Source organism: Sus scrofa, chromosome 4 (assembly GCF_000003025.6).
Source record: "Sus scrofa isolate TJ Tabasco breed Duroc chromosome 4, Sscrofa11.1, whole genome shotgun sequence".
In the NCBI taxonomy this organism is placed as follows: domain Eukaryota; kingdom Metazoa; phylum Chordata; class Mammalia; order Artiodactyla; family Suidae; genus Sus; species Sus scrofa.
Window position 1 is genome coordinate 98,270,475 of NC_010446.5, and position 24,219 is coordinate 98,294,693.

Below are 24,219 nucleotides of genomic sequence, written 5' to 3' on the forward strand. Positions count from 1 at the left end.
GTCTTTAACCTACACCACAGCTCACAGCAATTCCGGATCTTTAACCCATTGATCGAGGCCAGGAATTGAACCTGTGTCCTCATGAATACTAGTCAGATTCATTTCCGATGAGTCACAATGGCAACTCCAGGAACATATTTATATAGATCCAACTTACCAAATAAAATCCCACTCTTTTCACTCTTTCCCTGATTCGTCCTTCTCACATGCTGGCTCAACCGCCTCTACTCAATCTCTAGTTGAGAGCCTAGGGCTTCCTCCTGGCCCCTTCTCTTTTCTATTATCAATATCCTTTCTATAGGAACTCATCCAGGCTTTAAATACTGTTCCTGAGCTGAAATTTCTAATTCTTTGTGCCCAGACCTTACATTTCTCCCCTTCTTGAAAATGCCTTCTTGACCTTTCCACCTGGGTTGCTAACGGGCATCTCAAACTTAACATGGCCAGAGCAGATGAGTTTCACTCAGACCTGCAACTCTGGCTCAGTTTTCCATTTCGGTAAAAAGCACCAACATCCACTTGGTTGGTCAAGTATAACATTTAGGACTTGTTCTTGATTCTGCTCCTTCCTTCCGATTCCACAATCTACCAGGTTTTGCAGCTCTACTTCCAAGTGCATCCCCAATCTATCCTCTTTGAGCTCTACTGCCACCTTCATTCTAGCACAAGGCCCACCAATCACTACTTCACCGATATTCCTGAAATTATCTAATTGGTCTTCAAATCCTATTTTGTTGCCCTAAATTTAGACTTAGTTTTCATAGAGAAGTCAGACTAATCTTTAAAAGGCATCATTTGCCTGCTTAAAATTCTCCAACAGCTTCCTACTCTACCATGAATTTGATTCTGAGTTTTATTCTGATTCACAAAGTCCTATATAATCAGGCCCCAGCCTATTTTTCTCTGACCACATCTCACTTGCCAGACTAAACCACAATCTGTTAAAATAATTATATAGCTATAATTAAGGTCATCTTTTACTGCAATAGAAAATTGCTAGACACTATTCAATCATTATATGCCTTCAGTTCAAGGAAAGCCCAAGGAAGAAACATGTGCTGGGAATTTAGTAAGTAAGATTTAATTGATAAAATGTCTGTTCCGGTTATTCTATTTTTGGCTCCAAGTTTTAGAATACTGATAGTTCTTACAAGCACAGGGAGAAAAAAAAAAAAAAAAAAAAAAAAGAATTACATCTCTGAAGTGCTTCACTTTCCCTTGACTACTTACCCTGTGGGCAGACACTCTTCTAGTCTCTTGTACTGGTAGCCAGAATTAGGGTTGATTTGGCCACCTGGGGTGCAGGCTGTAGCCTGGATAGTTAGCTGATGGCAGGCACACTTGGATCTGTGTAAAACAGAAGTGCAGAATAGCTAGATCTGTGAGACTTTCTTTAGAGAGAGAAAGTACTACTAATAAAAGGATGGAGATAAGATGATGACATTTCTTTTTCTTCTCACATACACGTAAATGAGAAAGCAAAAGACAGTAAGAATATGACAGAATAAGACAAAGAGACTGAGGAGTTCCCATTGTGGCTCAGCAGAAATGAATCTGACTCGTAACCATGAGGATGTAGGTTCAATCCCTGGCATTGCTCAGTAGGTAAAGGATCCGGCATTGCTGTGAGCTATGGTGTAGGTCACAGACCAGTGGCTCAGATCCTACGCTGCTGTGGGTATGGGGTAGGCCGGCAGCTGCAGCTCAGGCTTTGACCCCTAGCTTGGGAACTTCCATATGCTACAGATGTGGCCCTAAAAAAAAAAAAATGATAAAGAGACTAAGAACAAAACAAATTGTAACTGAAAGCATGATCGAGGGAAGCAAAGAAAAAGAAGAATCAGAAACAAACACAAGACACATATACCCAGGGTTACACAGTGGGGCCATGTCAGCACCCAGCCTGTCTCATAGCTTTCATGGAGGCCTTACAGGAGGAGCTCCAGCTAAGGAAGGAGGTAAAGTGAGGTAAGGAAAGGAAAAAGGAGTGCAGATACATGACAAAGGAAGAGTTAGAAAGAAAAGCAATTGTAACAAAGTTGGAGGGAAGGCCACCAATTCCCCAAGCAACTCACTTGTCGCGGCACCCATCTTTGCAGTCACAGCCAACCAGAAATTCAGGACCTGTGTTAATGAAAACACCCTTGCCCGGGATTCGTTCCTTGCTGTAGGCCACTTGGGGTGGGGGAGTTGTGTCAATCTCATTGACACAGGAGAGGGGAACATCTTCCTTCCCATAGGTGATGTCCAAAATATAGTAAAAAGGCTTATAGGGCTGAAACTTTCGGTCCACAAGAACATATGGATCCAAACAGAACATCTCCAGGAAGAGGAAGTCACAGCCAGTCTCAAAAAGGTAGCGCTCAATTTCCTGCATTGTCCGAAGGCAGAGGCCACAGGGTGTCTTATAGATAACATGAAAGCCCATCTTCCGGTTAACTCGGCGCCGGGCTGTCATCCTCCGGAAGTCATACAGTAGTGGGACTAGGAGAGGGTTCTTGCCCCGATACTGCTCATTTCTCATAGGTCTGACTCGAGACAGACAAGTATAGCTGCACACGTGAGGTAAGTAGAAAAGCTTCTCCATGGGGGCGCGGTAGGAGGGCTCTGCAGGGGCCCGCTCCAGCATGCCATGGAAGGCTGGGGGTGCCGGGGGAGCTGGGGGTGTTGGGGCAGAGGTTGTTGAGCCTAAAGGTGATCTGTAAATGACAGGCAAGACATCAGATAAGAAGGCAATAGGACCTCTCTGTTGTATAATTAGCCTATCAACTGGCTAAGCCCTCTCTCTAACCTTTCAAATAGCTGTACTCTTGGAGCTAAAGATGATACACGAAAGTCAAATTTCCCCTTACCTTACTAAGCCTGGTAAAGTAACACCCTGGTTACTCTTTCTTTGTTCCTTCTCTTTCGGCCGCCTGCAGCATATGGAGTTCCCGGGCCAGGGATCCTTCCAAGCCGCAGTCCTGACCTAAGCCACAGCTGTGGCAACACTGGATCTTTAACCCACTGTACCCGGCCAGGGATCAAACCTGTGTCCCAGTGTTCCTAAGACATCGCCAATCCTGTTGTGCCATAGCGCGAACTTTGTTCCGGTTATTACTGTGGACAGACTGATGATATCTCTATTTCCGTTCGATACATTTTCCTGCCTATGAATTATGGAAGTAGAGTCCAGTCTTCTACCAATGCTTGTTTTTCCTGCTATCTGTCCTATAAATGTCCTTACTAACTCTGATAATTCAAAGCAAGAGGCTAAAGAATTCCCCTTCCCCTTCTATTATAACAATGATGACGCCATATTCAGTGAGCAGTCTTAACAAATGACTTTCCAGTGTCTGTATTTCTAAGCCTCTAGTTTCCAATTCAGTTACTTCTATGTTCGGTTTCTTGGAGACTTTCAAGGTTAAAGCTTTCTTTTCAAGTCCAAAGTCCTCACCATCATAATCTTAACTAGGTCCCCCTTGTGGCCAAGGAACAGTGACCACTATACAGTGACCACTCAGTCCATACTGCCAACCCCTCCAACAGAAAGCCTGAGACTTTCTTACCTATATGTCTGATTGATCCCTGGTTTCCCAACAGGGGCAGTTTCACTGAGTGCAGGGGATGTAGGGGAGGAATGACCAGAGCCCACAGATCCTGGTCGGAAGGATGTGCTTTTTTTGGCTACCTGCTTTCGAGATTGGGCAAGCTGGCTTTCCAAGCTTCTAGGAGATTAGAAATCATATGGTAAGGGATACAGAAATTATTACATAAAAGAAACTAGAAAAAAAGAAGAAATAGCACTCACTCATTGTCACCTGCCTGTGGGGACAGAGGTGGACCTGGTGGGGCGGGGGCAGGTGGGACAGGTGAGGCTGTAGGCTGTGGGGGCTCCAGTGGCTTAAACTGGGTTCCAGTACTGGTCAGATCCTGAGTATACTGGACCACAGGACCTTTGCTCCTCACAGCACCTATAGGAAAAAGGAAACACCAAGAAGATAATAGCTGTGTCATTTATATTAGTGCACACACTTCAACCTCAATTTATAATAGAAAAATGCAATGATGGAGACATTTTGGTTAAGTGCTAAGACTGTTAGATCTCATTATTTACACTGATGAGTGGGAATACTGGCACAGGTTTTTATTTAGACAGTGAAGATTTTATCTTCCTGCCTCAGACGACTTACATTAGTAATTATGCTACATATTTTGTTGCAATTTTAAAAAAAATGCATTCTTTGATCAACTTAGGTTTATCAGGAAAAATTAACCAGAAAGTATGCAAGAACATATAAAAATAAAGACAGTTTGGGCTTTTAAGAAAAACTGACCACAGGAGTTCCTGTAGTGGCTCAGTGGTAATGAAGCCAACTAGTATCCATGAGGACGAAGATTCCATCCCTGGCCTAGCTCAGTGGGCTGGGGATCTGGCGTTGGCATGAGCTGTAATACAGGTTGCAGACTTGGCTTGGATCTGGTGTTGCTGTGGCTGTGGCGTAGGCTGGCAGATACAACTCTGATTCAACTCCTAGCCTGGAAACTTCCATATGCTGCAGGTGCGGCCCTTAAAAAAAAAACTGTGACCAAAGATCACAAACAAATCAGATAATCCTTATGTGGAAAACAGAGGTAGGTAGTCACTACCACCAATACCTCTAACCTAAGGCAATTGTTTCAGATTTTTAGGTGGTTTTTAGAACAAATCAGAGCCACAGAACGTGGAAGGAGCGCCAAAAATCCATTACCACCACTGGAAACAACCCAACAGGCACATGTCCTGTTTCCAATGAGTAAGTAGTGTCATCCTCACAAACAAAGGATAGCCACTGTAGGAGTTCTCCAGTGGCCTAGAGGTTGAGGATCTGGCATTGTCACTGCTGTGTCCATATTCAACCCCTGGCCCAGGAACTTCTGCAGACCATGGCAAAAAAAAAAAAAAAAAAAAAAGATAGCCATTGTATATAAATCCCTTCCCTGTTTGTCCATTTCTTCTCTCTCTCAGGGTATCTTTGAGGACATACCCATATTTGGACGTGTCCTGAGCTGTCCCCCTTGCTTCTTCTCCAGTGCAGAGGCTGAAGATGTCTTCATGCTGAACATGGGCTCCAGCCGTGTAGAGCCTCGATAGATCCATTCACACCTTTTGTCATCCTGAGGGATTGGGAGGCAGAAAGGGTGAGGAGAATGGGTTAAAGGCTGGAATCTGTCCTGCCATTTGTGAAGAATATATATGATGTGCCTCCCTTAGAGGAAATCTCTCCGATGAGCCCTGAGTTCCCTGAAGTTATTTAATAAACTCATGTGCCAGGCTCCATGATGGGTATCAGGAATATTTTTTTCAAAAAACCCCCAAAGCACATATATTCCTGGTTTAAAACATCACAAGAGAGAAAGATGTTTACACTGATTATAAGAAGTGTAACAAGGATCACAAAGCCTTAGGATCAGAGGGCTGAGATAGCTCAGAAAAGAAATATAACTAAGAAAGGTGTGAAAGGAGAGCTAAGGATAGGTACAGAAGACCTAAGAGTTAAACTGGGCCTGGAAAAGGCCTCCAATTCCATCATCCCTCTTTTTTGTCCTACTATGCTACCAAAACCCTAACCCTGGGCAAACACAACTAGCTGCCTTCCTTGTACCTACATACATTGTGGATACTCCTGGAGAAAAATGAAAACAACCATCATGAAGATTAGTGCCACAATTAAATTCAGGGAATTTATTTCCAACAAATTCATAGAGGAACAAAAAAAAAAAAAAGAAAGTAAAATTCAACCCCAAACAGTGAGAAAAGGTAAGAGGATAAGAAAGAGGGAAAAATATGGCACAGCTACAAAATCATCCTATTACTATTTTTTTGTCTTTTCAGGGCCACACCTACAGCTCATGGAGGTTCTCAGGCTAGGGGTCGAATTGAAGCTGTAGCTGCTGGCCTACGCCACAGCCACAACAACGCCAGATCCAAGCGACCTCTGCAACCTACACCACAGCTCACGGCAATGCTGGGTCCTTAACCCACAGAGGGAGGCCAGAGATCAAACCTGCGTCCTCACGTCCTTATTATTGTTGCCTTGTGCTCCTCCATCCCACCCAGACCCCTGCCTCCAAAACTCTTCAGAAGAAGAGTACCAGGAAGAGGATCCTGACTAGGCTGCCGTCCACCTCCTCGACTCGGGACTTCCACCATGTGCCTTCCCACTCAGTCTTGATGAGCTGGCCACTCTTGAGCAGCACCATGGGGCGGTTGGGGTAAGCAGTGATATACTCCTCTATGAAGTCTCGGCAGGAGATGTCTTCTATGTCCTCCCAAGTCTTTTTCACTGTCCCAAGGAAGAAGCAAGGCTGAGAGAGGGCAGGTAGGGCATGTCTTGATAGGAAAAAATAGTTGGCAAGGAGATATTTGGTATTTTTCAAGTTGAGAGGGAGAGAAAAAATAAATGAAGAAATCATAATCTCAAGGGAAGCAAAACCAAGACCACCTGAAATGTAATACACTTATTGTGTAAAAGCACATGCAAATTAAGTAAATACCAAATAAGCAATATGCAAACATAGGTGGGTCACTTGTTTTCACAAAAATGGATGTTTCTTCTTAGGAAAAGTCAAATGGAAATTCTTGCTAACTTGATAAGCCTAAAGGTAAATCAAAAAAGAATCAGGCAGCACCATGAATTAAAAAAAAAAAAAACAACGAAAAACAAAAACTGCCCTTTCTTCTCAAGCTCTATCAGGTTTTTCAGACCCTGAATGTATTTATGCATGTTATGTGGAAACATAGACATGTTAGCTGACTCTTCTACAATTAAAAACAGTTGCTTCAGCAAGAGTCTCTCCCAAGCTAGAGTCATAAGTATAGAGGACACCCCATCTAACACAGCTTCTCTAGAAAGCACCATGCAGACTACAGGTTTATATAAATGTTAGATTAAGCATGAGACTAGAGAAGTAACATTTTCTCAAACCTAAATCACTTAGAAATGAAATCAAAACACTTCTACAATATGAACATCCACTCAAGGTCAGTCATGATTTTCTAAAGTCTCACTCTTTGGCTGCAAAGACCCAGCACTAGAGGTGAGCAAATAAAACTGTATTTCTCAAAGGATGTTAATCAAACTTAGGCTCTTTGAGACTAAAGCACCCAAAACATTAGAGCATGTGGCAGTTCCTGGGCCAAGGATGGAACCTGCCACAGCAGCGACCCAAGCCACTGCAGTAACAACGCCAGATCCTTATCCCACTGCGGCACATGAGAACCCTGGGCTTTTTAGTTAATTGTCTTAAGAAGAAATACAAGGTAGAGAAGGAAATGGAAAGAACTAATAAGGAAGAAAGGAGGGACACTCACGTGGCCGGCAAATGGGATACAGTTCAGACTCGGTAACATAGGAAGCGTAGCCATCATCAAAGAAAATGAGAAACCTGAACGGAAAGAGTGATGGTAGAAAGATCAGAGGTTATGATTTTTAACACGACCTAAAGAAATTATCTGATCATAGCTTCTACTCCTCTGGATTATAAACAGGACACACTCCAGGGAAGATGTTCCAGTGAAATACTTTCTTCTAGCATTCTTTCCTCCCATCCCGAGTTAAGAATTCTCCCTTAAGCTTACCAACATATCCCCACTTTCTCAAAAGCTATTTGGTCTTGTTATACTAACAGATTTCTACACTGCTGAAAAACATTTAGTCTCCATTTTTTTCCTTCTATATGAATTCTCTATTCCCCTAACCATTAATCAATCTTGATTATTCTCCACCTACTGAGTTTTCTTCTTGAGAAAAGGGAAAAAAAGGGGGGGAAGTGGTGAGAAAGAATCACCACCCAACATGACTCCTGTGGCAAAGAAAGAGAAAGGTTTTCTGGCCACTGGGGACTAAGAAGGCAAAAGCTAATTGTGAGATCTGGACTATGGCTTGAACAGGGCAGGTGCTGTGCTCTTGGCTTCTCCTCTCTTTACATTCCTCTGTCCAGGTACCTGTTCTTGTTTTTGACGTTTGGTGTCTCAGCTACAATGCCAGCATAGAGCCAGACCTGATTCCCATCTTTGTATTTGGCCACTACTCGACTGCCCACATACAGCTTGTCAACAGGAGGGTGGTGGTCATAGGCAATATGGTTCCCTGACAGTAGACTCTTTCCTTTGTTGTCAAATTTCACCTTGTACTTCTTTCCTGGCCCTGAGTAAAAGAGAAAGATAAACAAAGTTTTTAAAAACCATAAGTTTCCGTGTGAATTCGGGTTGCTATGTGAGACACAAAAGGCAAGACTGTTGGGGAAAGAAACAATCAGCAATGGAGACCTGCAGGTTGTCTTTCATTAGTTCTTCCTCTAGCTTGAACATACCAACTGTCTGGATGGCAATAAGGGTGCCTTTGTGCCATGTCTTAGTTCTCTTCTTGCCCAGTATGCGCATGCCGACTGTCAGGTCACCATCTTTGGTCAACTCTCCAGTCATCTGACTCAAGGTTCCTAGGAAAAAAATCAACGTTGTTCTAAAGAGATATAGCATAGACTGGAGAGAGAATGGAAAAATAAAGAGGGTACTTGGTTACTGTGGCAAATTGGGTAACCTTTGATCCACAGCCACTTTTACTGCTGTCTTGGTCAAGGGCAAAAATATATGACACAGCCGACTGGACTGTTTATACTAACAGGAAAAACTTGAATAACTGAATGTAATTCAAGAACATCTCATTTTAACCAAATAATTCAAACTCCTTATTAATAACATTACCCCTCATTAAATGTCAAATAACATTTATAAAACATTTTCCTGAGAGAGATCTCTTAACAGCACCATTCTACAAAGCTTTGCCACACCTCTTTTTAAGAGTTTTGAGTCACTGTCTTCTCTCTAACCTGCACCTGGAAGAAGAGATCATAAACATGGAGCTAAAACGGTATTTGGAAACCGAGCAGACAAAAGACTTAAGTAGATAGCAAGGAAAACCTGTGGTGTTAAAAGAACTCAAGAGAGGTGAAGGATTCTGAAATGCCAAAACAAAACCAGTCACCCATGAAATCTCTGTAGGAATTCATGACCCCTCCCTATACTTAGGAACCTCTTGACCCTAACCTTTGTGAAGATCCTGGGAACTGCTCTTCTTGTTGACGGCATCCATGAACTTCTGGACATCTTGAGCCGACTTTCTTAAGGCAGCCATAGCTTCACGAAGCTGTAATGAAGGGGATGAGGGAAATAAATTTTAAAATAGCACGGGCTAAAAACAGTTTGTGAATAAGAATTTTTCTTTTTCTGACTGCAGCAGCTTGGGTTGCTGTGGAGGCGCAGGTTCGAACCCCAGCCCAGCGCAGTGGGTTAAAGGATCCTGCGTTGCTGAAGCTGTGGCTCAGATTCAACTGCTGGCCCAGGAACTTCCATGTGCAGGGGTGGCTGGCCATAAAAACAAACCAACCCCCCATTGCCCCCCCTCAAAAGCCTAAACAATAAAAACCCTCTTCTTTTCAAAAGTAAAATAGAATTGAGTTATGTTTAGAAGCTTATAGCTACTTTATCAGGCAAAACTGCCCTTTCTGGATTCCCGTTGTGGCTCAGTGGTTACAGAACCTGACTAGCATTCATGAGGACGCAGGTTCGATCCCTGGCCTCGCTCGATGGGTTAAGGATCTGGCACTGCTGTGAGCTGTGGTGTAGGTCACAGACACAGCTCGGATCCTGTATTGCTGTGGCTGTGGTGTAAGCTGGTAGGTACAGCTCTGCTTCGACCCCTAGCCTGGGGACCTTCACATGCTGCGGGTGTGGCCCCAAAAAGACCAAAAAAAAAAATAAAAAATAAAAAAACCAAACCTGCCCTTTCTCACAAAACTGTTCAGAAATCGGTTTTGGGAAGCTCTCCTTAATTAATTTCACCTAGCCCATCAGTGCCAAACTCTACATTAATACAGCACTCAGTGCATGCATCTTATAACATCTATTACAGAACTGCAACTCATAGGGCTGATTAGAGGGTGAAAGATTATGTATCGATGGCTGAACTGACTGGTCAGGCCAAAAGTTTCTTCCATTTTCATACTCTTATCTTTCACCCTTCTCTTACCCTTCTCAACTCACCTTCTGATCTTTTGGAGTTCTGCTCCCAGCATCCCCTATGGATGAGAAAAACTCTGAGTGTAAGAATTCTTTATGTAAGAATTTCTGAGAAATCAAGAAGTAACCTACTTAAAAACATTACCATGCACTGTGTGTATGTGTGTGTGTGTATATATGTATAACTGAATTACTCTGCTACACAGCAAAAAATTAACACAACATTGTAAATCAATTATACTTCTATAAAAATATGTACAATAAAAAAGCATTATCATGGAAACATTATTGATAATAACAGTAAACTAGATATACATAAACGTATCTATGTAAAAGTACCAAAAGCATCCAGAAAGATACACAGCAAATAGGCGACAGTGTTTTTCTGGAGGTAAAGTATGGGGACAGATGATAGTCTTTAGTATTTGGGGTTTTCAAATATTTGAATTCTTTTTTGGCTATACCTGTGGCATATGGAAGTTCCCGGGCCAGGGATTGAATCTAAGCCAGAGCTGTGACCTAGGCCACAGATACACCAAGGCCGTATTCTTAACCCACTGCACTGCACCACAGTGGGAACTCCCAAATATCTGCTTCTTATAACAATGATTTATTTATAGGCTAACTGATTTGAAAAATAAAATGTGATCAATGAATTAATAAGCAAAAATGTTTCTTGAGTAGTACTGTCCAGTAGAACTTCCTGCTATGATAGACAAGTTCTCTATGTGCATTGCCCAGCCTGCTAACATTTGGCTACTAAGCACATGACATGTGGCTAGTCCAACTGAAGATGAATTTTAAATTTAATTAAAATTAAAAAAATTTCAGATATAATTCACATACCAAAAACTTACCCTTTAAAAATGTTTAGTACAGTGTTTTTTATTCACAAGTTTTCACAGCCATCACCACTATCTACAAATCCTAGAACATTTTTATCACTCAGAGGAGAAACCCTCCTAATGAGTATGGGGTTTCTTCCTGGGGTGATGAAAATATCCATTAGCAGTAATTCCCCATTCCACTCTACCCCCAACTCCCAGCTAATCTACTTTCTGTCCTATGGATTTACCTATTCTGGACATTTTATATAAATGGAGTCTTATTTTATTTTATTTTTTTGCCTTTTCTAGGGTCATTCTTGCGGCATATGGAGATTCCCAAGCTAGGGGTCTAATTGGAGCTGTAGCCACTAGCCTACGCCAGAGCCACAGCAACGAGGGATCCGAGCCGCGTCTGCAACCTACACCACAGCTCATGGTAACGCAGGATCCTTAACCCACTGAGCAAGGCCAGGGATTGAACCCACAACCTCATGGTGCCTAGTTGGATGCGTTAACCACTGTGCCACGACGGGAACTCCTAAACGGAGTCTTATTACATGTGGTATATATCATGTGAGATATATCTATGTTGCCACATTTATCAGCACTTAATTTCTTTTTATGATTGAATAATATTCCACTGTATGGATATGCCATATTTTATTTATCAATTCATCAGCTGATGGACATTTGGATTGTTTCCACTTTTGTAGCTGTTACAAAAAATGTTGATATGCACATTTGTGTATGAGTTTTTATGTGGGTATACCTTCTCGTTTTTTGGGGGTATATGGTTGGAAGTGGAATTTTAGGCCATGAAGTAACACCACATTTAACTTTCTGAGGAATTAAAAGACTTGTCCAAAGTGGCTGTACCATTTTACAATTCCACCAGCAATTTAGAGGGTTTCAATTTCTCCATTCCCTTGTCAACGCTTATTTCTAACTTTTTTTTTTTTTCTTTAGGGCCACACCACAGCAGATGTAAGTTTCCAATCTAAGAGTTGAATCAGAGCTGGAGCTGCTGGCCTACACCACAGCCACAGCAATGCAAGATTGGAGCAGCTATACCGTACGTCATGGCAATGCCAGTCCTTAACCCACTGAGCAAGGCCAGGGATCGAACTCAATCCTCATGGATACTAGTTAGGTTCATTACCACTGAGCCACCAGGAGAACTCCAAATACATTCCTTTTAAAATAAGCCATAAGGCATTTCTTGGTGGCCTAGTGGGTTAAGGATCCCACACTGTCACTGCTATGGCTCAGGTCACTGCTATGGCGCAGGTTCCATCTGTGGCCCAGAAACCTCCTCATGTTGCAGCCAATTAAATTTTAAAAATAAATAAGTAAATAAAATAAGGCACAAAACAAGGAAGCTCATCATCATAATCCCCATTTAACAATATAATAAAAAAATAACAATATAATAAAAGTCATAGCTGGTGAAATATAAGAAAAACAAAAAACTTTTCTTCTATAAAAACAGGAAAGGAAAAACTGCAGCTATTTTCAGATGAAAGTTTACTTAAAAAACTTAAATGAAATCATAGAAATAAAAATTTAGGGAGTTCCCGTCGTGGCGCAGTGGTTAACGAATCCGACTAGGAACCATGAGGTTGCGGGTTCGATCCCTGCCCTTGCTCAGTGGGTTAATGATCCGGCGTTGCCGTGAGCTGTGGTGTAGGTTGCAGACGCGGCTCGGATCACGCGTTGCTGTGGCTCTGGCGTAGGCCGGTGGCTACAGCTCTGATTCAACCCCTAGCCTGGGAACCTCCATATGCCGCGGGAGTGGCCCAAGAAATAGCAACAACAACAAAAAGACAAAAGACAAAAAAAAAAAAAAAAAAAAAAAAAAGAAATAAAAATTTAGAAACATTGCCAGATACAAAAATCTATATATAAAAGTCAACCACACGTCTATACATCAGCAACAATTAATTAGAAATACATTTGTTGGAGTTCCTGTCATGACTCAGTGATTAATGAATCTGAATAGCATCCATGAGGATGCAGGTCTGATCCCTGGTCTTGCTCAGTGGGTTAAGGATCCGGTATTGCCTTGAGCTGTGGTGTAGGTTGCAGACACAGCTCAGATTCTGCATTGCTGTGGCTGTGGCATAGGCCAGCAGTTACAGCTTTGATTCGACCCCTAGCCTGGGAACCTCCCTATGTCATGGGTGCAGCCCTTAAAAAAAAAAAAAAAAAGAAAAGAAAAGAAAAGAAAAGAAATAAGGAAATAAAAAAAATAAAAATAAAAAAGAAATAAAGTTGTTAAAATATATTTTTTTGTGGCTACTGAAAATGGTAGGAATAAATCTGACCAAAAATGTGCAAGCTTTCCATGGAGAAAATTAATCAACCTTACTGAAAAATGTGAAGGACTAAACAAATGATCTTTGTATAGAACAGTTAAATACTATGAATCATCAACTAGCTCTAATTTTTTTTTTTCCTTTTGCTTTTTAGGGCCACACCTGCAGCATATGGAGGTTTCCAGGCTAGGGGTCGAATCGGAGCTATAGCTGCTGGCCTACACCATAGCCGCAGCAACTCGGGATCCTAGCTGTGTCTGTGACCTACACCACAGCTCACAGCAACGCTAGATCCTTAACCCACTAAGCAAGGCCAGGGATCAAACATGCAACCTCATGGTTCCTAGTCAGATTCATTTCCGCTGCGCCACAATGGGAACTCCTACCCCTAAATTGATCTTTTGACAATATCAATAGTTTTGGGGTTTTTATTGGTGGGGGGGAGAAGTGGGGAACATGACAAGCTAATACTCAAATATAAATATAAGCACATCAGATGAAAAAGAACCAAGACATCTGTGAAGAACAAGAAAATGAGGTTACTAGAGTTAACAAATATAAAAACTTATAAAGCCACTGTGATAGAAAGTATAGAACTAACATGGGAAGAAATGACAGACCAATGAAATGGAATACAAAGTCCACAAAAAAACCCAAACATACATGGCAATAATTTATGATGGAACAGGCAACGTAAATCAGTAAGAAGGGAATGACTCCAACAATGGTGCTGGAGGAGTTCCTGTTGTGGCGCAGGGGAAACGAATCTGACTAGTATCCATGAAGATATGTGGGTTCGATCCATGGCCTCGCTCAGTGGGTTAAGGATCCAGTGTGGCCGTGAGCTGAGGTGTAGGTTACAGACGTGGTTCAGATCTGGCACTGCTATAGCTGTGGTGCAGGTAGCTCTGCTTCGACCCCTAGCCTAGGGTCCATATACCACAGCTGCGGCACTTAAAGGAAAAAAAAATGGTGCTGGAAAATTGTTTTAAGAACAATATGATGAAAAGAAATTACCTCAAATACTACAGAAAAAATAAGTTCCATCTGATTAAAGATTTAAATGTAAAAGGCAAAACTATGAAACTTTCAAAGACAATATAAAAGAAGATCTTTATAGACTCAGGGCTACTGCCCAGATATAAAAAGCAATGACCATAAAAGAAAATGCTAAAGTTTAAATTTCTGTTTATTAACAAATAATATAAAAAGTAAAGACAAACCATAAGTTTGAAGTGGTATGTGCGATTCATAACTGCGAAAGATTAGTAATTATAATTACAGAATAGGAAGACTTCCTATGAATCAAGACAACAACTGAGCAAATGGGCAAGAGACATGCACAGGTACATCAAAGGAAAACTACAGATGACTTGCAAACACATGAAAAGATTCTTAAGTTCACTGGTAGACAGGGAAATCAAATTTTAAAATCTCAATACCAAGTGTTGTCAAGGATGTGGAATAAAGGACATTCTCAACCACTGGTGGTACAAATACAAACTGCACAACCCCTATGAAAAGCTGTTTGGCCATTCATTATCCAGTAAGGTTGAAAATTCCATATTCTAAGAACTAGCAACTTTTATAGTACATATCCAAAAACATTTTTTTTTTTTTGGGGGGCTGGACTTGCAGCATATGGGTGTTCCTGGGCCAGGGAATCTAATTCAAGCTGCAGCTGCAGCAATGCCAGATCCTTAATCCACTGTGCTGGGCTGGGGATCGAACTAGCACTGCTACAGAGTCAGTGCTGGATCCTTAACCTGCTGTGCCACAGCAGGAACTCTCTAAAAAGATTCTTGCACATTTGCATCAAGAATCATGTACAAGAATATTGAGAACATTATTTATAATTGCAAAAAACCCCTGAAAATAAATGAAGTGTCAACTGTTAGGAAACTAGATAAATTGTGGCACACTCATACGATGGAACACTGTACTGCAGTAGCAACTGAACTAAGTATCACACGTCAGCAGGATGTTGAAGAAGTCACTGAAGAATGCATACAGTGTCTATGATTCCATTTATACAATTTAAAACTAAGCAAAACTATAGCACTCTGGTAGTAGTGATGTGAAAAGATCAGCTACTTTTTCCTCTATACAAAAAACAAGTATAAAACTCGACAAGGAGTTCTCTTGTGGCACAGCAGGTTAAGGATCCAGCTCTGTCACTGTTGTGGCTTGGGTCACTACTGTGGCAAAGGATTGATCCCTGGCCCAGGAACTTCCACATGCCACAGGCATGGTAAAAAAGAAAAAAAAAAAAGGAAAAAACTGTCACACACTTCAAGGCACTGGAAACTGGCCAAAGGCAAACAATAGATTGAAAAGTATTTATTCCAGAAAAACTGCTAAAGCTTCTGGTAACAAAGGTAGGAGTCTATGGATCTCTTGCCTGTGGGTAGCTCCTGTCCCTATTCCACCTCCAGCTTGGTATGTGAAAACTGTAGCTTTACCGTCAAAGCACTAGCCATGACAGCTAGCAGTTTTGTCTAGTCTGAGGCTGCAGCTCTTATTTAAGGTGAACAGCAAGTCAGTCAAATTTAACAAGGAGGTTCTGAAAAGGAGAAAGCCATAGATAGAGAGGCTTAAGTAAGTTCTCCAAACATTCTTGGGTGACTGTTAAAATATGTACATGCAAAGAGGAAACAAGAGAGCCTGGTAAAAAATGAAACCCAAGGTCAAATAAAAAAATAAAATCACTAAGGAAATTAGAATTTATGAGTTAAATGAAAATACAACATTATAAAAAGATGTGAGATGCAGCAAAGCAATGCTTAGAGGGAAATTTAAAGCTTTTTTTTTTCTTGCCTTTTACTGGGTGGGGCCTGTGCCTGCAGCATGTGGAAGTTCCCAGGCCAGAGATCAAACCTGCACCACAGCAGCAACCAGAGCCACAGTGGTGACAATGCTGGATCCTTAATCTGCTGAATCACCAGGGAACTCCTAGCTTTAAACATTTATACTAGAAAGGAGGAAAGGTCAATAGTCTCAGTTTTGACTTTAAAGAACCAGAAAAGAGCAAGTTAAACCCAAGTAAAGTGGAAGGAAGAAAATAAAGACCAGAATAAAAACCTATGAAATAGGAAAAAAGCAAAAATAAATCAATGAACCCAAATACTGGTTCCTTATAAAACAACAAAAATTGATAACTCTGTAGCCAGACTAAACAAGAAAAAAAAAGAGAGATCCACTTGGATCTGATCCCTGGCCTGGCCACTCCATATGCCTCAGGGTGGCCAAAAAAGAACAAGGAAAAAAATGAGACCTAAATGATCAATATTAGGAATAAAAGAGACATCACTACAGAACCTACAGAAATTAAAAAGGATCATAAGGGAATACTATGAACTTTATGGCAATAATTTATACATCTTTGATGAAATGAACAAATTCCTAGAAAAACACTAATGAACAAAAGCAACTTGAGAAAGAATAGGAAATCTAAATAGACACACCAGATAAAGAAAATGGATTAGTAATTAAAAGCCTTCCCACAAGAAATTCAATATGATATCCTGGATTGGATTCTGGAACAGAGAAAGTCCAGAAATCAAAGCCTGAAGTTTAGATAAAAGTAATACACCAATATTTATTTCTTATTTCTGACCAATATATACCCTGGGAACATACTAATATTTGAATAAACTGTTGAAAGATATGCAGGAACTCTATTATCTTTGCAATTTTTCCATAAATCTAAAATGATTCCAAACTCAAAAGCTTATTTTGAAAAATCTTTCCACAAAGAAAAGTCCAGGCCAAGATGGTCTCATTGCTGAATTTACCAAACATTTAAAGAAGAAATAATTCCATTTCCATAATTCCCAACTTAATAAGGCCCATATTACCCTGATATCAAAACCAAAGACATCATAATAAAACTATAAACCAAAAGCCCTCAAACATATGTACAAAAATTGGTAACAAAACACTGGCAAATCTAATTCAGCAACATATAAAAAGGATTATACACTAAGACAAAGAAAGGGTCAGTTGGGAGTTATTCCAGGAACAAAGTTTGGTTTAATATCCAAAAATAATTTTTGTGGATGATCCCACTGTGGCTCAGCAGGTTAAGAACCCAACTAGTATCAATGAGGATGTGGGTTTGATCCCTGGATTCATTCAGTGGGTTAAGTATCTGGAGTTGCTGTGAACTGTGGTGTATATCATAGACATGGCTTGGATCTGGTGTTGCTGTGGCTGTGGTGTAGACTGGCAGCTGCGGCTCTGATTTGACCCCTGGCCTGGGAATTTCCATATGCTGCATGTGTGGCCCTAAAATACAAAAAAAAAAAAGTTGTTAATACGAAATAAAGGACAAAAGCCATATGATTGTCTGAAGACAATACCAAAAGGTAGCTGACTAAATCTAAGGAGTTCCTGTCGTGGCTCAGCGGTTAACGAACCTGACTAGCATCCATGAGGACATGGGTTCCATCCCTGGCCTCGCTCAGGGGGTTAAGGATCCAGTGTTGCTGTGAGCTGTGATGTAGGTCACAGACGTGGCTTGGATCGTGCGTTGTTGTGGCTGTGGCTGTGGCCGGCAGCTACATCTCCAATTTGACCCCTAGCCTGGGAGCCTCCATATGTCTCAGGTGTGGCCCTAAAGAGACAAAAAGAAAAAAAAAAATCTAAGATTGAATTAAAAACTCTCAGCAAACTAGGAATAAAAGCAACTTCCCTCAACTTGATAAAGGATACCCAGAGCTCACATCATAATTAATGCCTAAAGACCAAATGCTTCCCTCTCAAGACCAGGGATAAGGATGTCTGCTTCAAAACCTTTTTTCAACACTGTGCTAGATGTTCTAGCAGGCATGATAGGGCAAGAAAAAAAAAAAAGACATCTAGATTAGAAAGAAAGAAATAAAATGACTGTTTGCAGATAGCATGGTCTAATATACAGAAAATCCTAAGAGATCCACAAAAAACTTCTACAATAATAAGTAAACTTAATAAAGTCACATGTTACAAGAACAACACAAAATCAACCATATTTTTATACTTAGGCAATAAGCAATCCTCAAATGAAATTAAGAAAATAATCCCATTCACATTAGCATTTAAAACAAATAAAATACTTAAGGGAGAAGTACTATGTTCATGCATTAGAAAATTTAGTTATTTGTTAAAAAGGTAATACTCCCTAAATTGATCTTTAGATTCAATATAGTTCCTATTTAAAGTCCTACTAGGCTAAAATAAATTGGGGGGGGTAGAAACTGATAAGATGATGCTAAAGTTCATCCGGATTATATATGAAATACAAACGAATTTGGAGGACTTTCACTAAGTGATTTTAATACTTACCGTAAAGGTATAGTAATTAATAATTAAGATAGTGTGGTGTTGGTATAAAAACAGGCATTTAGATCACTGTGATTTAGATTAATGTGATACTCAAATATATGGCCAGTTGATCTTTGATAAGGATACCAAAAGGACAATCTTTTCAACAAATGGTGGAACAAGTAGATAGCCACAAGCAAAACCAACCAACCAATCACTTTCCACCTTTACCTTAGTAGCTTTTATTCTTCAAAAGACACCACTAAGAAAATAAAAAGACCACATCTGGGAAAAAATGTCTATAAAACAGATCAGATAAATGAATTGTACCTAAAGTATAATAAATGGATGAAAACATGTGGTATATCCATACAATGGATCCGTTCAACAAAAAAGGAACAAACTACTGATAGAGAACAAACTACTGATACATGGATGAACCTCAAAAGAATTATGTTAAATGACAGAAGGCAAATATAAAAGACAACATGTTGTGATTCTATTAATATGAAATTTCCAGAAAAGGCAAAAATTTTAGAGAAAGAAAGCAGATCAGTGGTTGCTTGGGGTTACAATGGAGACTGATGACAGGAACGAGGAAGCTTTTTGAGGTGATGCAAATGTTCTAAAACTGGATTACAGTGAAGATTGCACTAATGTGTAAATAATTCACTAAACCTCAATTGTACACTTAAAGTGGGTGAATTTTTTTTTTGTCTTTTGCCTTTTTAGGGCCGCACCTGCTGCTTATGGAGGTTCCCAGGCTAAGGGTTGAATCGGAGCTACAGCCACTGGCCTACACCGCAGCCATAGCAACATGGGATATGAGCCCCATCTGCAACCTATATATATCAGAGCTCAGGGCAACGTCGGATCCTTTAACCCTAAAGTGGGTGAATTTTATAGTATGTAAATTATATCTTAAAAAACTGGAAAAAAATTGTTAAAAATAGAAAAAAAACCCAAATAATCTAGTTTTGAGATAAACTAGATTAGAACAGTGCTACTATACTAATAGTGCTAATGCCATCAAGAAGAAAAGCTGGGAATTTAGAATAAAGGTTACAGAGAATGGGGGAAGGAGAATAATTCAATCAGCAAGTAGCAGGTAGGGACAATCTATGATACAAAAAACCTTCCATTTTTTTCTGAAACAAATGAGTCCAACAGTTTGGAATACTGAGTAAGAATGGTTTCTCCTCTCTTCTTTTATCTGCTCATCTTCCCAAGCTTCAATTTCAATCCTAAGACTGTCCTATCTATAGCCTCATCTCTTACCTGAATCAATACTGAGGACATCATCATCTTCATCAGGAATCTCAATTATTTCTGTAGGCCGGGAAGCTTCATCCTCAGAGCTACTGTCTCGGTATTGTAGTCCCAGTTTAGAATAAAAGTCCTTCACCAAAGACTCACAATTAGTCACTGCCCTAATATTGGAACACATGTAGAAAAGGTCAGAGCCAGCAGAAACAGGTGTAAGAGCCACTAGAATATATATATGTATATATTATTATTATTTTTGGGCTGTGCCCAAGGCATGTGGAAGTTCCTGGGCCAGGGATTGAGTTCGTGCCACAGCAGCGACCCCAGCCACAGCAGTGACAATGCTGGAATCTTATTCTACTGCACCACAAGGGAACGGCTAAATATATTTAACTATATACTGACCTCAATTTAAACTGGCCATATTCCAAAGAGTCTCAGTTTCTTTTCTTTCTTTTTTGTCTTTTGTCTTTTTAGGGCCGCACCTGCGGCACATGGAGGTTCCCAGGCTGGGGTCTAATTTGAGCTACAGCTGCCAGCCTACACCACAGACACAGCAACACCAGATCTGAGCTGCATTTGCAACCTACACCACAGCTCACGGCAGCGCCGGATCTTTAACCCACTGAGCAAAGCCAAGGATCAAACTCGCAACCTCATGGTTCCTAGATGGATACATTTCTGCTGCGCCACGACAGGAACTCCTCTTTTTTTTATTTTTTATTTTAGGGCCGCACCCGAGGCATACTGAAATTCCTAGGCTAGGGGTCTAATTGGAGCTGCAGCTGCTGGCCTACATCACAGCCAAAGCAATGCCGGATCTGAGCTGTGTCTGTGACCTACACAACAGCTCACGGCAATGCCAGATCCTTAACCCACTGAGCTGGGCCAGGGATTGAACCCACATCCTCATGGATACTAGTCAGATAGCTGAGCCACAACAGGAACTCCATGTCTCATTTCTGAACATAAAATGCTTTCCCCACAGAAAAATGTTTAAATAGTGGTTTTCAGGGAAGTTTTTCAAAAATCCAAAATACGCCCAAAGCATGGTCCTTTCAACCTTACTTCATCATTTACCTTCTTGTTGTTTAAATATGTGTTTTAAGTGACAATTAGAGCACCAGAAATAAAATTTTCTGGGGATTTAGGAGTAGAAACAGGGCTCTAGGAACTTATTAATACTTCACAGTTACATGAAACAGCAGGTCTTTACCAAGTGCACTCCTAGATGATCCTACTACAAAATCAAAACAATTAATTGTTCTGATGTAGAGTGAAGGATAAAGAAGGGAAATGGACTTAAGACTTGGACTTCTAAAAAAAAAAAAAAAAAGACTTGGACTCCTCTATTGCTAATCATATATTAGCCTCTGATAGATAAACATTATATGGGTGGTATGAGGTCAGATTTTGGCCCCTAACCTTTGGGGAAGGGTAAGGTTTTACACATCTGTACCTTCTGAAGTATAAAGTGCACAATGTCATCAATAATTATGGACAGATTTCCTTCTATTTCTCAAAAGGTCCTTACTTGGATGCATCATCAAAGAGCTGGTCAACATGGGCCACCTCGGATTCCTTCTGTATTACCCAAGTCTCCAACTCTGCTAGTTGCTTCTTGCGCTGCTGTACACAGTCCATCTTTTCCAATTCTTCATCAATGAACTGTCGAAGTTCTTCCATAGAGATACCCAGTTCCTCAACGACTGCCTGTTGCAGCTCTGCAATTTCTTCAGACTCCATTGCAGCTGCTGCTGCATCCAAACCAATGCACCCAGGGAGGGAGGACATACTGTTGTCCTCTATATAGAGAGCAGGAAACTAAAATTACTATAACGACAATACAGAATTTCAGTGACCTAACAAAACTCATTTCTACTCTGCTATTTGTTACTCAAATATATATAGGTAGGTTTGATTCCATGTTCTTTCTCCCCATTCTCCAGTGTCTGAAGCTGAGATTTTGCAGTTCTCACCTCTTGCAGGCTAGACTACAGACCTGAATAAAACGAAAAAGTTTGAGAGGGCGTGGAGAACACATATTACGCAACAGGGAGCTATCTAAAATGTTTTAGGAAACTGAAGAGAATCAACATATCGAAGAGATTTCTGTGACCTGTGTTCTTTAATTAACTAATTTGATATATCCCTGTTTGCACACCATGACTAACCTGAGTAAATATCCCCACCTGGAGCAGAGGATTTGGTCTGTAACTCAATAATTTCTTTTTAATTACTTTTCCCCCTACATTACTTTGCTTTCACATGGCAATTTACATTTTTAAAAAGTCTGTAATACTTAAGCAGACAAAAGCTTGCAGCAAAGAGGTTTCCCCAAAGTGAAAAGAAATAAAACAATTTGGGAATAAAAAATGTGGCTGCCTCAAATCGTCAATTCAAACGCCCCCACACTTTGGTGTTAACTGCTTTCCTGATCAAACGGTTCAAACAAAACTGACGCCAGAATGCCGCGCGACCCCAGTGCCAATTTTCACCGTCTCCATTTTTCTTTTGCCCACACGCCGCCCCACCCCCGTGTTACTCATTTTAGGGGTGCGTCCCACCCACCCGCGAACCCAGCTCAACCCCGCCCCCGATAGTCTCTCAGGGAAGACTTCCTACCCATCCTCACCCGACCTCCCACCACAAACAAACCATTCGAGATAAGCCCTTGGTCTCCAAATACCTCAATTAACAGTGTTTCCCACACCTCCCTGCTTCCAGCTACGATGGCTCTTTCTCACCGACCAGACCCCACGATTCAGGGGTCGGCCTCGGTAGGAAAGAACGAAACCGAAGGGAAAAGGGAGCAGGGGGAGGGGAAGAAGCGTGAGGGAGGGAAGGGGAAGAAAAAAAAAAAAAAAAAAAAAAAGACGCCGGAAGCAAACCTGAGGCGCTGTTCCGGTCGCCACGACGGTAGCCTGACGGGGTCAAATTCAAAGAGGCAGGGCGCCCCTAAAAGGGTGAGAAACGCCGCCTAATACGCATGCGTCAAAGCGGAGCCTCCCGGAGCACACGTGAGAAGAGTCTGGCTAAAGTAGGCGTGGCCTGGGGTGCATTGCAGAAGCTCCGCCTCTTCCACCACTCCAAGTGGTGGCAGTATTGCCAAGAGCCAAAAAGGATGAAAAGTTGTCTTTTTGGCAGTTGCACAATATTTCATAATATGACATAATAACCCATATTTTGAAATCTAGTTTTCAGTTTTTAGCCACTACAAATCACTCAGCAATAAACATTAAAATGGAGTTCCCCCTGAGGCTCAATGTGTTAAGAATCCTGGGTTAGGAATCCAGCTGGGGCAGCTGGGGTCGCTGTGGAGCTACTTAGAAACCCAGGCGGATGAGTTGCCCTGCCATAATGAGAGAACGCTAGAGGGTCTCGCGCTGGCAATTAAAGTGACTCTGGGCACTTTAATTTACAACTCATTGGTTGGAAATGAGTCATAAGGCCCTACCCAAACACAGAGGGGCCAGGAAGAACATTCACTCCAGGGAGGGAGAACCAGATGTATTTGATGAATCAGCACTGTTGACTACCACGGAATCTCGTCATTGCTTTAATCTGCCCAGCTATCTTTACACTAACTGCACCTAACTTCATTAAAAAAATATATAAACCTGGGGAGTTCCCGTAGTGGCTCAGTGGTTAACGAATCCAACTAAGAACCATGAAACTTCGGGTTTGATCCCTGGCCCCACTCAGTGGGTTAAGGATCCCACATTGTGGTGAGCTGTGGTGTAGGTCTCAGACGCAGCTTGGATCTAGCATTGCTGTGGCTCTGGTGTAGGACAGCAGCTACAGCCCTGATTAGACCCCTAGCCTGGGGACATCCATATGTTGCCGGTGTGGCCCTGGAAAAGACAAAAAGACAAATAAAATAAAATAAAATAAAAAAATCAGTGTTGGAGTTCCCGACATGGCTCAGCAGTAATGAACCCGACTAGTATCCATGAGGAAGTGGGTTTGATCCCTGGCCTCGCTCAGTGGGTTAGGTATCTGGCTTTGTGAGTTGTGGTGCAGGTCACAAATGTGGCTCAGATCTGGCGCTGCTGTGGCTGTGGTGGAAGCTGGCAGCTGTAGCTCCAGTTGAACCCCTAGCCGGGGAACTTCTCTATGCCATGGGTGCAGCCCTAAAAAAACCCCAAAAGAATCACTTTTCTAGACCATCACTCTTTCCCTACAGAGTTAACTCCTCCCTCTGTGGTTCTTTTATCTTAGTTCCTTTCCACTTGTGAGTTATCTATGTGTGTTTTCTCTGCTGGTTTGTGATCAACTCAAGGCTAAGGTCCTGTCTTAATCATCTTTGTTTCCCCTAGCATCTGACATATGGTGCCCCGTTATATCTAATGATTGAAGGAAATCTTTGCTCTGCCCTGATTATTTTTCTGTTAGTTAAATTCTCTTAGTTTTCTGATGTGTGTGTGGGTGGGCTGGGGGTGGAAATGAGGAATGGGGGGTGTTGAAGAGA

General features: G+C 41.3%; 1 protein-coding gene across 4 annotated transcripts in view; it reads right to left on the minus strand.

Moving 5' to 3' along the window:
* SETDB1 (SET domain bifurcated 1) overlaps positions 1-22,764 on the minus strand; it is a 33,438-nt gene extending 10,674 nt beyond the window's left edge. The window contains exons 1-14 of one of the 4 annotated variants that reach the window (XM_005663488.3): positions 22,438-22,596; positions 21,283-21,553; positions 19,761-19,912; positions 10,064-10,098; positions 9,068-9,167; positions 8,335-8,460; positions 7,967-8,168; positions 7,334-7,407; positions 6,115-6,305; positions 5,007-5,136; positions 3,791-3,953; positions 3,549-3,704; positions 2,076-2,699; positions 1,231-1,347 (exon numbers count right to left, since the gene is read on the minus strand). In XM_005663488.3, the coding sequence (XP_005663545.1) occupies positions 1,231-1,347; positions 2,076-2,699; positions 3,549-3,704; positions 3,791-3,953; positions 5,007-5,136; positions 6,115-6,305; positions 7,334-7,407; positions 7,967-8,168; positions 8,335-8,460; positions 9,068-9,167; positions 10,064-10,098; positions 19,761-19,912; positions 21,283-21,542 (2,330 nt within the window). In that variant the 5' untranslated portion in view covers positions 21,543-21,553; positions 22,438-22,596. Of the gene's footprint in view, positions 1-1,230; positions 1,348-2,075; positions 2,700-3,548; positions 3,708-3,790; positions 3,954-5,006; positions 5,137-6,114; positions 6,306-7,333; positions 7,408-7,966; positions 8,169-8,334; positions 8,461-9,067; positions 9,168-10,063; positions 10,099-19,760; positions 19,913-21,282; positions 21,554-22,437 lie in introns of those variants that run through there. The other 3 variants (XM_005663486.3, XM_005663487.3, XM_013997179.2) reach the window with 3 other exon arrangements.